This window comes from Lates calcarifer, linkage group LG24 (genome assembly GCF_001640805.2).
Source record: "Lates calcarifer isolate ASB-BC8 linkage group LG24, TLL_Latcal_v3, whole genome shotgun sequence".
NCBI lineage: Eukaryota > Metazoa > Chordata > Actinopteri > Centropomidae > Lates > Lates calcarifer.
The window spans coordinates 5,449,493-5,464,678 of record NC_066856.1 but is presented as its reverse complement, the minus strand read 5'-3'; the positions used below and the strand labels follow the sequence as shown (position 1 = coordinate 5,464,678).

The following is a 15,186-nucleotide window of genomic DNA, read 5'->3' as shown; positions in this document are numbered from 1 at the left end:
AATCCATGCAAACATTTCATATTGTCATAGAAATAATACGAATACAACCTATAAATTTATACTTTGTTAGTATAGTGAATGGCAACAGTGTTTGTTTACAGCAGCGGTAGAGTTGCTCCAGTGGGGCGGGGTGTGGCAGGTCTCTTCGCCAATCAGCATCGCTCTTCCACCCACCACACGCTGGAAAGGCGGGACCTAAGGTTCCTCTAGCCAATCAGAGTCTACCTTTCTCAGCGAAGGGAGAAGTTAGCAGTCGGCTGCCAGTCTGGTCCGTAGCCACGATGGATGCAATACCATGCTTTCTGCTCGTCCTCCTGTTCGGGACAAGGATACAAGAAAATACTGGTAAGTGCCCTTAACTGGACTATATGGAGTTGTGTTTTGTGTTTAACGCGTGTTTCTCGAAAGTTACTCACTCGGGTCCGCTTAGTTCCGAAAGAAAAGCTCTTTGTTCAAGAAGCCTGAAGAAGCAGAGTGTGTCTAACTAAGATGGCGCAGGGTCGGCGGCCAGCCTGCTGTTGCCTGTCTGAGGAATGTTTATTGTCTGGGAAAAATAGGAGCGGGGAGCTAAAAGTCACATTGGGCTTAAAAGGGCCCAGGGCTACCGCTCGGGATCAAAGCTGGCCTCTCTTCGGTCAGGTTTTGCTCACAGCTTTTGGATTCTGCTTTGCCAACAAAGAGCTCTGGAGTCCGTCCGGTGGAACAGTCCTCAGTTTCACAAACACAAAGTTGGCAGCATCACCGAGTGGATGTTTGCTTTTTGTCAAGCACTGGTTGTTCATTTACCTGGTGGCTGGAGCATGTGTCATCGCAGATTTGGTGGAGCACGTAGCTAAACAGCAGAAGTTTATGTTGCCTCGGGGCTCGGTGTACCTGCCTTGTTCCAGGTTTCCGTTATCTCTCGGTGCATCATTGTTTCACTTTATGTTTATGCCTCAGTTACTATGCTCTCATCTGAGATGCTTTCATTACGAGGTAGGATAGATAGGTAGAGATCTGTACCCTATTTTAGTAGCGTTAAAGTAGCCAACCAAATTCCTGACTTTTTTTCTCGGGCCATTTTTACGAGTATGGTAGCAAATTTTTGTTTCTATTATGACTGTTCCCCTGCCTAATTCTCTAACTGTTCGTAGTGTTTAGTGTTTCGTTTAACTCGCTGTTTAATTGCTGTCGGTCAGATACACGTCTTCTCTGCACCATCGGGTTAGCCTGCTAGCTTTTCGCTGCTGCTCGTAGCAGTGTTTCACTATAACTGACTTTTGATATTTTTAAGTGTTTGTGTTTAGGTGTGTATTTCGAACGTTACATTTTGTTGTGATAGGTGATGGCATTGTGTTAGGTCAGACATGCAGTAAAGGGGGAATATTTGAACAGCGTACTGCCAAAACACGAGAAACATTTTCTTCAGTAGTTCTTCATCCTCTCAGTTTAACCATATACAGTACATGGGTAAGCCAAGCTCCATTCAGAATAATGCCAATTTGATTATGCTTCGTACTACCGGAGTCTTTGACGTTTCGTTGTCTAAACGGCACAGCGTTTCACTGAAACCTCGACTTTAGAAATAGTAGTTTTAGTTCACTACGTTTAATTACAGCCGAAGACGACTTCGGTTGAAATGTGCAGGGAAAACCCACTTGACATCTTTCTTTTATGCCCAAAACACGGAAGTCTCCTAAAGACACTCGGGAGAATCTGAGTCATGATTTGTGAATTGGGTTCGGTATTTGTAGCTCCTCGTTTGGAAACGGCACTCTTAGACCAGAAACCACCGCTGCTACCTTTCATGCTTGCTTGCAGCAAGCAGGGGTTTTTGTTTTAATTTTGCAACGGAACTGTGCTCTGTTCCTTTGTTTCAGTAGACAGCATGCGATTGCAAAACGAGAAGGCTTTACCCATATGTTCAAATACTCGTGTCTAATAGTGTGTTTTTTTCCTACTGACTCGCATACTCATGCGTTTCCTTTGTGTGACATTCCTTTGTGTGGAGAGAGGGAGAGAGAGAGAGAGAGACTCATTATGAGTGGAGGAGCATGCTTTTCAAACAGCATACATTAAGATCTCATCAGAACCTCCCCATGCCAAAAGCAAGGCTGTGTCCTCATGTACCCCATCGCTGCCTCAGATGCAGCCTGGTTATCAAATTGATATGTTGGCTCAGGAACACACAAGAAGGGAGGGAATTCCGCTTTCTTTGTCCGGCAATAGGATTGTCATGGCATGGGTCCGCAGTCGGAGCTGCATCATTTACATCAGAAAAGAATCCAATCGCCTAGATGCAGATAATCTGACTCCCAGATTAGAAAAAAAGAAGCAGTGCACACTTCAGGTGAAATCTGAATGACGTGAATATCCCGGCAGTGCAAAATGTTTACGTATGTACATGTTCACAAAGGGACAGGTATCTTTAAACCAGAGAGCACCTTCATTGACACCTTTTACGCATCACGTTGCTGTTGAGTGTTCTGTGCCACACCCCTGCAGCTCACACACACTTGCTTCACATGCAGCGCCGTAGTACACACACAAAAGCATCCGCACACATCCGAGCCCTGGCAGTGGGCTAAATTAGGTGGTGCCACTATTACTCTCCTCATCCTACCAGCCTCAGTCGTCCTCCCTCCCGCCTAATAGGCTCTGTCCTCATGCTCTGTCACTTGTTTCTCCCTCTCCTTCCCACAGCCCCCCCCCCCCCACCCTCCGCTTTCATTTGTCTGCTCTGAGTCTTGTGCTTCTTCCCCTTCCCCCCTTTAGGCATAGTAAGTTAAATGGGCCACATTTAGCTGGAGTGGCTGGTATAAACGATGAGTGTTGTGTCAGCACTCTGAGTCAAATGCAAGCGACTGTCAAGGGAGACTCCAGATCAATCCCGACTGTCCCTGACAACAAAGGAAGGGATCAGTTTAGGATGTTATCTCAGCTGTTCTTGCTGGAAGGATTGCTACTAGTAATGAAATATCTTGAGATTCAGAGACATACATCCTAGAAATTGTACTGCTTTCATACAATGTACTGATTTTACAAAGTATATACTGTGCACTAAGGAAGATATTACAATATTTTGGTTTGAATGCAAGACATTACAGGAAATAACACAAGACAGATGGACGTCAGAGAGACTGCATCATCGGAACACGTTTTCTTATTTCTAATTTGAGCATGTCACAAAAAAATAATACAGTGTTTCAGTGAATTTATTCGGTTTCTTTTACTTGGTTTTAGAGCTGTCACTGGAGATGCCATACCTTGATCCACAATCTTTCCACTTTTTCAGCTCTGAACAGCTTCTGTGTTTTTATTGAGTGTGTTTACTAGTACACTAGTATCCCAGTCATAATCAGATTTGGAGTATTCTGGTCATGTATTGTGGATGTAAACAGAATATCCTTATTATAGAAACCCAGCTGAGTGCTTGTACCAGTTTAGAGATATCTGACTAAACACAGATTACACATAAAATTGATCATTAAAGTTGTTTTTTTTAAACCATCAGTCAATCCAGACTCTCTGATGTGACAATATGCAGCTTTTCTTTGTCTTTTATGGTAATAAACTAAGTATCTTTGGCGTTGAGTTGCCAAAAAACAAGACATTTGAAGATTTCATCTTGGAGTCTGGAAATCAGCATTTTCAATTGACATTTTTAGACTGATTAATTGTGAAAATAATTGACAGATTAATTGGTGATGAAGATTATACGTAGTTGCAATCTTGCTCCTCTAGAAGCAAGGATAATGTGGAATGTAAAGCATCACATCCCGATTTCTCTGACAAGTTAGAATTGGTGGCATCAATTCAAGTTTTTAAAAAAGGAGAATTTTCTTTGTTTTCTGTCACCAATGACCAGATGAATTAGCTAAATCCAGCAGATTGGTGAACGCAACAGAGTTCATGCAGTCCAAAACCACAGTATTCTCATCCTCACCTGCACACAGGTGATAGGAAAGCTAGATACTATTACATTCATGTAAACAGGTTCCTTGTTCTCTGTGTAAACCTTGCATTTCCCAAATAAGACTCAAAACTGGGATACTAATGTGTGTGTTGCCGTTTGGTACCAAAGTGTCTAACAAAACCACATTAAAAAATAAAGGATTTTTTAGTCTGCATGCAAGCATTCCAAAGTGTTTTCCACTAGCACTCAAAGCGAGGTTAGAATGAGTTTAAAGTGTGCGCTGGGGATCAGGGCCACTCTTTAAAATTCTGAAATGTAAAAACTGTAATTCATTGAACGCTCCTGGGATGTTGTTGTGCACTGCAACTGCAAAAGAGTATTTTTCAAATTGATAAATGCATATTGTATTAAAAGTAGTCTATAGGCCAAGTGTAGTTCAAACCAGAGTTTGCACCCATTTAGAAAACAACCAACCAGGGAAGAATGTTTTTTCAGTAAGGCAACAGTCATGAGATTTTTCATCAAGGCTGCAGTGGGAGCTCTGCTTCCTCTTTTCTGTAGGGTTCAACAGATATGTTGTGGTGCTTTTTATCTTGATACTGATACTGTAAAAATTCCATGGAGACTGCAGTGTCGATATTTTGCACTAACTTTCATCTGCATCACGTTTTACCCCCCTCCCCCAGCTGCTGGGGCCGTTTTTTGTGCCTGTTGAGTGTTTTCATGAAATGCTTGTAGAGCGTTGTTTTTCTGGGTGCTGTGTGCTGCTGCTGCTGTCAGTACTAGCCGTGGAGGAATGCCAGGCATGCGGGTGACCCTGGACGCCCGTTGTCCCGGCCCAAGGAACCACAACTAATTTGAGAGGTTGTAGGAAGGAGTTAGGCTTGTTCATGTCCGATGGGAGTAAGAATTACAATGACTTGCAAATCCAAGCAGTTAATCGCTATGAACTACTTTCTCCTAATCAGATTTTATTCTTTGTACTCCGCAAGTGTTACAGATACTTATAGACTGCTAGCCTGAAGAACACCACGCTTTTTAAAAAGCTGAGGTGAACAGTGTTTTCTGCTAGTATTTGTATACATGAGGTAACCAATTCTTTTCACAAAGACACTAGTATACATGATCTTTCCTATATGTATTACATGCACTATAATTCCACTGAACATACAAGTCTGAGTGAGATGCTTTGAATGAAACAGAGGTGAGGCAGCAGCAAGAAATTTTGTTGAGTGTTTTAAAGATTAGGAACATCACACCTCTGCCCAAACCACCTCTCATATTGCCATATTGCCCTGCCCAATCTTGTTTGCTGCTTGTAGAGGAAATGTAGTGACTCTGCGCCATTATGTAGTTAAATGTACCTTTCTGTGGCAATTTCAGTTAAGTGGCTCTAATGAGAAAACTACAGAGAAAAAAAAGACATCAGTACCAAGTTTTTGCAGTGACTGGTACCATTACATCAGGTGACTTGGCCCATTGAGGAAGAGTGCATGTACATACACTAAGTAAGTATTGTGGTTATTGTCTGCTTTCTGCAGTTCTGAGATGTCCGATATTGCTCTATGTCTAATAGAGAGCCCTTGCTTCTTGGCTATGTATACATTTCACTGGGTTTCTAATGAGGAGTGTACGAGTGTGTGTGTGTGTAGTGGAAAGATTCAAGGTGACAGCTCTGCAGAAGATTCGAAATTAAAGTCATCACTTGAAGCAGTGCATCCCTCTATCCAAAATAATTGCATCCAAAATCCAAATAAAGCTGAAGGAGAAATTTTAAAAAAAAAGTCTAAGTTGACTTCCACAGATGATCAGTAGATAAAAAGTCTCTTGAAGCTACAGTGTAATATTCCATTAATACACTTACAATATACCAGCCTCAAGTAATAGCTTCAGTGGTATAGAGGGAAGGGTTAAAATTGATTGCTGACCATTCCAGTCTAATGTGGATATTACCAGGCTATTGCAGTACATGTGAACACATCCTGCAATGTCCCGCTTAACTGATCTTTACCAATAACGTTGTCCATGTTAAATCAATGGCAGGGGCAATCTTACATAAGACAGCTCTCCAAATGACAGTACACTTACAAAGAACAGTTAAGTTTACTTTTCACCATATGTTTTGTTTTCCTGGCAGCACCAGTTTAGAGCAAAGTAAAACAATGCTCTTCAACCTTTCAGCAGATATGTTCTCATTTTGTATTCTGTGCATAAACAACAGCAAGAAAATTTAAAATGCTCCTCTTTCTGCAATACCTCAGACTTTTGACTGGTTATTTCCCATGTAGCGTTTGTGCTGTATATTGGGCATTGGCTCGCCGCAGGCTGGAGTGTTGTGGTGTGCTTAAGTAACTGAATACATGATGCGATACGAAGTCTTTCATCAGTCTTCCCTTGTAGATGAAGTTTTTTTTCATGTTTGGTTTGGTGTGTCAGGGCTTGACTAAAGGGATAGTGATGATGTGTGTTTTTTCAGATGTCTGTCCGTCCAGTCCAGATGCTGATTTGTCCTTTCAGTCTTTTGCCAAACAGATTTCCTGACACCTGGGATTGTATGAAGTGGCTGCTGATGCTGAGACATATTTGTTGACTGTTCACATGAATGGGGATAATGAGATGGTGTAGCCTGGAGCAAACAGATCTTATCTCACAAGATCTGTGTTGTTGGATGGGTTTATAATGCAGGAATGTCTGTGTTGGAGGCATGGAGAAAATCATCAAAACAGTGAGTCTTACAGTAGCAAATAGAGGTGAAGTTGGGTAACTCAGGCAGCAGTGGACTGAGCTTGTGATTCAAGTCACTTTTTGAACTAATCTATGGTTCCTCACAAACGTAATCTGCAAACAATGTCTAAAAATTAAGTAAATCAATTGCCCATGTCAGGAAAATCAAGTTATTTCTTTGTTCAACCTGATTTTAGTCACATCATTTCATACACTTCTTTGTAATATTTGGTCTTACGTGACTAACCTAAGACATTGTGCTCAAAGCAACATTTGGTGGAAAAGCAGCCCAAACACTCTCCTGAGGTAAAAATTGCAAGTATAAGTTTATTGCAAATATAGCATTTCAGTCTTGCACCTCTCAGTTCTCACATTATCTCATTTCATACTGAATTTTATGCTCTCTGTGCCCCAGTGCATTGATTCTATAAGATGGTAGGAAGCTAGAATTGAACAAACACATTATGAAACTGTTTTCACATTAACTATTTGGACGTAGAGCTGGTGGTGTGGCAGTGCAGCCTGTAATAACATAATTGTGGACGTAGGACATGGGGGCCAGGCACTGGAGCAGACAATCAGACGGTCAGCCGGTTCTCTCTGAGCTGTGAGTCAGCTGCCTCGAACAGCACTACCCTCTCTGGCCTCCATTAACAACTTCTGGTGTTCTCCACCCCACCTCCTCCACTATCCCTGCTTCACTCTGCTTTTTTTGTGTGTGTATGCAAGTCCTGTGGTGGAAGTGACTGACCGGCTATTGGGCCATCCAGTTTAGACAATGGTGTATAAAAGGAGAGAGGTATCCTTATTTTTGGTTTAAAGACCCAAAATGATGTCCATGTTCATCATCTTAATTTGCCAAAATTCTCTCTTGTGTTTAGCATTTTCACCAGAATTGAAATTGAATCTGATCAAAATATGTCATTGGAATCATCTTGCACTTTTAAAACTAGAGACTACAAAGGAAGATAAAATTAAAAGCAATCTTCAGCTTCTGTGTCATTGTTTGCAGTAAGCACGAATTTAACCAGAACGCCACATGTTTTTATTGGTGTTGAGAAACTGAAGGCAGAGAAAGGGAGCTGGCAGGGAAGAATAAACAAAGAAGAAGCCTTCAAGGGAGTGTGAAAACAATTATTTTGTTGTTAAAATTAAATGAGTCACTGAGCTTTAGCGTAAGAGAAGGAATGTTGTACCTGTACCTATAGTTCTGCACACATTTGCCATGTCATGATGGCAAATGGGAAGGCCTTAAAGTGGACATGGGTCAGGACACTGCAGTCTGGAGCAAAGTGAATGAAGCCTATGTGTATAGAAACCCAGGACATTTCAATTCATTTTCACTCATGTGGACCATACACAGGTATTTGTGGAGACATAATGATGAGTTGGAGCATCCTTTCTGCTAGAGTAGATTAGGCTTGCATTGAAGCAGGACCTCATTGCAACAACAGAGACAGCCTTGCAATGCAGCCTGTCTGGCAGGCAGGTTAATTAGATGAGAAATTCTGTTTAGTTTCTGTTAGGAAACAATGATGATGACGGTGATTATTTTATTGGACTCCTTGGTCAAGGGCACTACCTTGAAATCTGTCTATCATAAGTGACTGTGGGTGTGCCGTGTGTCTGGGTTGTAGCAGCTGCCAGGGTGCTAGCTGTCTAACCTTTAGATCAAGCTGCTGCATATTTATGATACCAGCAGCACAGACAGATGTACCACCCCCCCACCCCCTCACCATTCTCAATATGTTTAGCCATCCATACCTTCGTCTTTGTTTTGTAGGAACAAAAAGCAGTCTCTGCATTATTCTTCAGTGATAAAACAGACAGGTTGCATGGACACATGCTGCTGTAGTCAAAGCAGCTGTAAGCAAATAGTGCCTATGTCCAAATGTTCTGGAAGTGCAACATGGGAAAAACAACTATGACCAAGTGTGCTACAACCAATTTCTCCATTGCCTGTGCAGAATTTCCACATCATTGGTAACCCATCATAGACGGAAAATAAATGCATGCACACAGACTTTGAATCATATGCTAATATTTCAGTGCAGATGAGCAGTAATGCTCTTCTGTCCTGCCTCTGTGAAACTCAAGTTAATGCACATTAGACTGAAAGTGTAGCATGTTGCTTTTTCAGGCTTCCTTAGTTATCTCCTAGCTAGGTTTCCTGTCCAAAACTGGTCATTGATCTCCTGTTTGCTCAGAGTCAAGGACAGTGTGCTGTATCTGTTATAGTGTGAGCCACAGTTTGGTTTACACCGCGTTGTCAAGCTTTGGCTCCAGCCTCGACCCGCAAGGTCAAACAATTCAGCAGGGCGGATAGCAGCCGTTCTGGTGAGTTCTGTGTTTTTGTGAGGGGGAGGTTCATCTGGGTCCGGGGCAGTGGGCCCTCTTGCTCAACACACTCATTCGAAGAGCACATCTGGTATGGACAAAGGGCCTGCCATAATGGAGCTAGCTGCCTGGATGGGGGTAGGGAGGGTGGGGCCATGACCTATGGAAATGACTCTGGAAGCTGAAAGGTCCTACTGAAAAAGGGGGAATCAACACACACACACACAAAGTGATCCAAGGAACGGAGTGGGGGCAGGGCAACATGTGGATGGTAACATATAGGCTGCTGAGAGTGTTACAATATTTGCTTTTCTTCTGACTTTGAACATGAAAAAAATTTTTGTTAAATATAAATGTGCTGTGATTAAAAAGTGTTTTCCCAACTATTCTTTAAATATAAAAAAACATGTTTACTTAACATTTCACATACCAACAATGCAACATTTAAAAGAAGACCTATTACTGTTTGCTCTCTTTTGGCACTTGCTGTGTTCAGAACAATAGTCAGAAACACAGTTTCTTACACAGCTGCATTGACACAGTGAACCCAAAACCACAAATGATAGTCTGTTTAAAAAATAGATAAGAATGTACCAGGTATAACACCAATTCAATTTCTGCTAAACCACAATACTGTTTCCTGTCAGGCAGTTTCAGGATGTAAATCATTTTATCTTTATCAAATCTTGTAAAAGTTTCACGATACAGACTTTTGAAAAACACGAGAGCCCTTCAGTCACTACTAAAGGAGGCCTTCACAGTTTAATAATAAGTTAAAAGTACAATATGAAAGAATATAAACATAATAACAATAGATTTTCTAAATATATTGTCATACAGGAGTGACAGTCTCTTTATGGAGATTGCTGTTGCCATGACGATAAAAGTTGTTAATTCAGCACACGACAGGGGTGAGGAGAGAGGTGTGATGTGTTCAAGTGACATCACAGTCACATTCACCAAGGTGTTGCTTGTAGAGCAGATAATAGCGTGCCTTAAGTGAATTAGACTGTTGTTGGTAGGGGGCAGAGTATCGGAGGATGAAATGCCGCACTCTCCCCTCATTTGTATGAGAGACATCATTATGCCTTTGTCATTAGGACCTTTATCATAGATGCTTGGCAAATGATTGACTGAGGTTATACTCCATAGTGTAACACAGTAGAGGACTTATTATTTAACTAGTCACTGTCTTAATGTTTGTTTAAATGCACTGAAGTAATCGGTTTACTGTCAGCTCTTAACAGTAACTTCATTTCCTAAACGTCATGCAGACACAGTTTCAGTAATCAGGATAGAGCATTAGAGAAAGCTGATTTCTCAAGCTGAATTTCTCATGGAGAAAGTTTGTGGTCAGGGAAACATGGAACCAGGTCTGTAATTGTCTTTTTACATATAAACATGACAGAGAAAGTATCACTGTGAACTGAGCAGCAGCTGGATAAAGCAGTCATTGCGTGTGGCGACTGTAGTGGCTTTGCATGCAAAATAATTCCATCCAAAACTGAGCCACTTTGGGTTCTTCTCAGTAACAAAATAGCTTCTAAAACTTTGAATAAGTTTCCATGTTTATATATTGGAATATGTTTGAAAGTCACATTTGTGCTCACTTCAGAGTCTGCACTCTCACTGCTCCCTCAGTCTGCTCTGACACACATCATTACCACAGTTAAAAAAATAATGCTTTCAAATTAATGTAGGTAGTGGAACAACCTCTGACCACTGAGCTGCTGCATGTAAGCACTGTTCTACAGTAACCAGGTTACTACAGTGCATGTAAATATGTGTGATTTCCTGGATAACCTGCATTCTCAGAGTTGCATGGTTTCTTGAGTGCATGTAAATATATTTCCATGTATTCATGGTAAACTTGGCTCAGCTTGCAATATCATTTGTCATGAAGGTAGCCCATGGTTGTCCACATGTTCTCCAGGTTAACTATAGAGCAGGAAATTAAGAGGAAACAAAAGGCACAAAGCACCTTTTAAGACTCTAAAAGTTGATATTAAAAGCATGGTGAGATTCTTACCCTTGTTAGGCTACTTATTCTTAGCCCAGAAATGTGCTGATTTGCATCATGATTTTATTAATTTATCCCCTGATAATGAGAAATCTTTTTGAAAAACGTGTCTGCTGAAAGAACCTAAGTATTGGCACAAGTGTGGCTTGGATTATGTTGGAACTGTGCTGCTACTGAAAATCTTTGCCTTACCGACCCCACTACTGTGCCATTATGTAGAAATTGGCCATTAGAAAAAAAACTAAAAATCTACTGTATGTTGTATAAACCTGATAAAATAATTTTGTGAACAGTTCTCTTCATGTTCATTAGAGGAAGTTATGTTTTATTTCTATGTTTGGAGAGAGATTTCTGTGAAGCTTTGTCTTTTATCTGCCTGTCTTTTATGATTTAAAAAAACCTGTCAGTTTGTGTTATTTGTCCTTGTTGGTGAAGACTTGCTTGACAGTGGTTTCATCTACGGGGGAGATGTGTTCTCAAAAGGTTTGTCAAGTTCACAGGCATCCTGGTTGTGGATGAAGTGAGGCTGTGATGTGAGCTGGGTGACAGTTCAGTTGAGACTGGTGTTTAATTCAGGATGGGTGTTTGAAATGTCTAACAGCACCATGCTTACAGATCCCAGAAAAAGCAAAGTGTTGAACATTTTGAATCCCATTCAAAGTATCTCATATCATACTTGAGCTCTTTTATGTTTGTGGAGCCTGAACGCAGGACTTTGTTCCAGACTGGCATAGACATCTCACCTTGGGGAGAATGTTTTTCTAAGCAGTTGAAAATGTACAGTATTTGCTTCTTTGTGATGGTATTACCCCCATCCAGGCAGGGTTGAGACTGAGTTGTACTGTGAAGTGGACCCCAACTGAAGTAATGTCCTCTCCCTTCAGCTCAGTGCAGTTTTACTCCCTAACTGTCGGTATAAGGCCTCAATTATACTTCATGCACAGTATAATACCTCCATACCGCATGCGCAGTGCAGTTACAGTATGCTGTACAACAAATCAGAGGGTACACATACATCTGCACAGAACCTTGTACACACCTTCTATTACGGAAATTTAGATCACATAAACCCTTGTTTACTCACGGATGCAGAAAGTTTCACACTAAACACTTAAAACAGAGAATTCTAATACTTGTGATTTTCTTAAAGAAAAAATAGCATGTCTTCATCTCAATATGTATAAAGTAACACCACTTTTAAAATTTGGGTTTACTAATATTTGTCACCTATGTGGGTTTGTAACAGAAGTTAATATAAAATGAGTTGCAAGCATTTCTATATAGTTTTCTTCCACTCTCAATATTCTGTGAACACTCATTTGACTGACAAGGATGGCAAACAATTTAGAATTTAATTAGCGTAAACAAACAGAATTATTTGCGACACTTGTAGATGGAACGATTTGAATGATATAGGTTCAAATCATTACATCAATTTTAGCAGCGTAGAAAATAACTGCTTGTGTTGATATACTTAGATGGGAAGATATCACAGCCATTTAATAGTCCCTGAGTCATTTTCACTGGCCGGCAGTCTGACAAGGCATAAACACGGCGCACTTATAATTATGTGTAACATAAGATGCCAATAATTGGACATCAGTCAACTGCCCACGTCATGCTCAAGTTTACCACCCAGGTGATCTGTGCAGCTTTGTCCCATCTGTGTTTTGATCCTCCCTGATAATGAGCCACACCTGGTCTTGCGTAGGTACAGGATACAGACCAGGTGTGGCTCATTAAGTGTTAGTGATGATCAAAAAAAAATCTGAAAGACGATAAGCTAATGATGCCAAAGAAATTTAAATATACATTTTAGTTTAAAAATCGGTGAGTAGACATAAGATATGACTAACGCAAAGCATGGGTTGACATAGTAAGACCAGCACTTTAGAGTTGAATGATGGTTTTTAGCTGAAGTTTCTGAAACATCTAAACCAGAAATGCACTCCCACACCTTCCAGCATTCAGTCTGCTGAGACTCTACTCAGACATGTACATACCGTATGCCTGGAAGCACGCTAATAGACTCTCAGAGAACAGTCAAGACTTCCAGTAGATTGGTAGTGGAGCCCACACACTCAGTGTGCAGTCTCCATGCTGCTTCATTGACAACCCATTTTCAGAAGATTATTCACTGCAAACAAGTTTCCTTCACAGGGAAGAAGGGAAAAACCTGCCATTTTAGCTGTAAATGCTGATCCAACATTTTTTTCTGTATTTCTCACCAAAAGCAGTTGAAACCTTTGTGATAATGATTATTTGTTGTATATGTACTGTATGTTTGCTGGACCACAGACTGCTGCATGCTCCAAAACCTGAAATGTCCAATCTAATATTCATCCCTCACTGAACCACTGACTAAAATGCATGGATGACAGTATTAATACTACACAGTTAGGTATACTGGGGACTGCTCCATCGTTTCTGTTGTGGCCAGTTTTGATGCCAACATCAGACTACAGAATATTTTTATCTTTTGAGATGGTCAGTGTGTCAGATTGTGTGATTTATAGAGTCAGAAATACATACATGAGAGATATGGCAGACTACACGTTGAAGACCAATTAACTTGCCATCTCACAGAACTTTCACGACTCACAGTATATAGGTGACAGGGAAGGAGGTGACGGACCTACTAAGTTTAGTTACAGGGTGAAAGAGAAAACCGAACACATTGTAGAAGTTGTGAAACTCCACAACTCTTGTTGGTATGTTGTAAGCTGTCCTAGATACTGTGTTATTTCCATTATGACAGCTTTTACCCCAATGTCTCAGATCTGTTGGGTTGAGCCACCATCAGGCTGATATCCTGTAGTCTGATCCCAGCATTAACCCTAGTGTCGACACTGCTATTGAGAAATTAATTTAAGCACTAATGATGGAAACAGTTGCTTGTATATTGTAATTAGAATTTTGGTGAAATTGTCCCAAAGCGTAGCGATGGCAGTGGAAGCTCACAGCAGCGTTGGAACAGCGGATGAACTGAGCCAGGAGGACTGGTCCTCAGTTTTCCCCTGCAGTACTTGATTCTCCTCTCCTCTCTGTGCTGCATAGAGTGTGAGCACTGAATGCTAGATAATTCAATTACTGCGATGGACATTTCAAGGCAGTGTGTGTGTGTGTGTGTTTGCCCAGGTATGTGTAACTTTATGGTTTTTGTGTAGGGGTTCTGGAATTGAATTGCTATTGATTTATGCAACGTGAAACCATTGTCTTTCGCTGTTTCCCTTTCCCCCCTGCCCTCTGCTGTGAGCTGATGTATTGGATTAAACTTTATCTCTCTTTTCATTTTAGGCGTCTCATGGGGTTTCTCCATGCCGTGCTGTAGCCACTTAAACCCTGGCCTCTGCAATCTGTCTTTCTTTCCATCACTTTTTCTCTTCCCTCGTCTTTTTCTAAACAATGTTAGAATAATGGCTAATTCGGCCTTAATCACATTCTCCAGAATGGGATCAGGCTCATTTAGTGGAATTACAGATGTTTAGTGACTGCACACTCTACATGACTTCAAGGGTCCTGTACAGACCTGGGGTGTAATGCAGAGAGGGGCTTTAATAAAAACGGAGTTTGTTAACCCTTAGTTGAGGGAAATTAAATTTCCTGTTATAGAAATGGAGAAAATTGGAACTGCTGGCTGGCAGCTGTTCCTCAACAAACCTGAGGAGGCTGTCTGGCACGCTGCTTCATTTCCTCATTCACGCCGTTGACATCAAAGTGCATATTGGATCACATAAATAACATAAGACACTGATGAATATTTCTGAGTGTGGATTATGATAGTGCAGTTGACTAAGATTCCACAACTGGACTAAAAGGACTTCAAAAGTGAGTTTTTGAACAGGCTGTGTAAAGCAGGATTGGGCAATGCATAAAAATTTTCCAACTGGCCAACCTTCCGTCCAACAAGCAGCACTGCAGATATATTTGCACAGGTGTGTGTGCTTCTACTGTTTGAATAATTATTCCTTCATCTTATCCTCTGTCATTCATCTTTAATGTGAAAATCAAATTTTATTGAAACATTAAAGCCTATAGGCTTCTCTTCTTTATTAGAAAACAAAATCACCCTGAGATCTTTGATAAGCAATAAGCTTTAAAAACAGACTGAACAGCTGTTTGACACAATTTGAAAAGAGCCAGTGTCAGATGAATGATGCCTCTGTTTGCAGCTTCCAGATAGAAAATAATGGGGGAATAATATGTTATC

At 40.9% G+C, this 15,186-nt stretch overlaps 1 protein-coding gene across 1 annotated transcript in view; it reads left to right on the top strand.

Moving 5' to 3' along the window:
* Positions 1–220: 220 nt before the first annotated feature.
* tgfbr1b (transforming growth factor, beta receptor 1 b) overlaps positions 221–15,186 on the top strand; it is a 71,458-nt gene continuing 56,492 nt past the window's right edge. The window contains 1 exon segment of the mRNA XM_018698316.2: positions 221–345. Within this exon segment, the coding sequence (XP_018553832.1) occupies positions 282–345 (64 nt within the window). The 5' untranslated portion in view covers positions 221–281.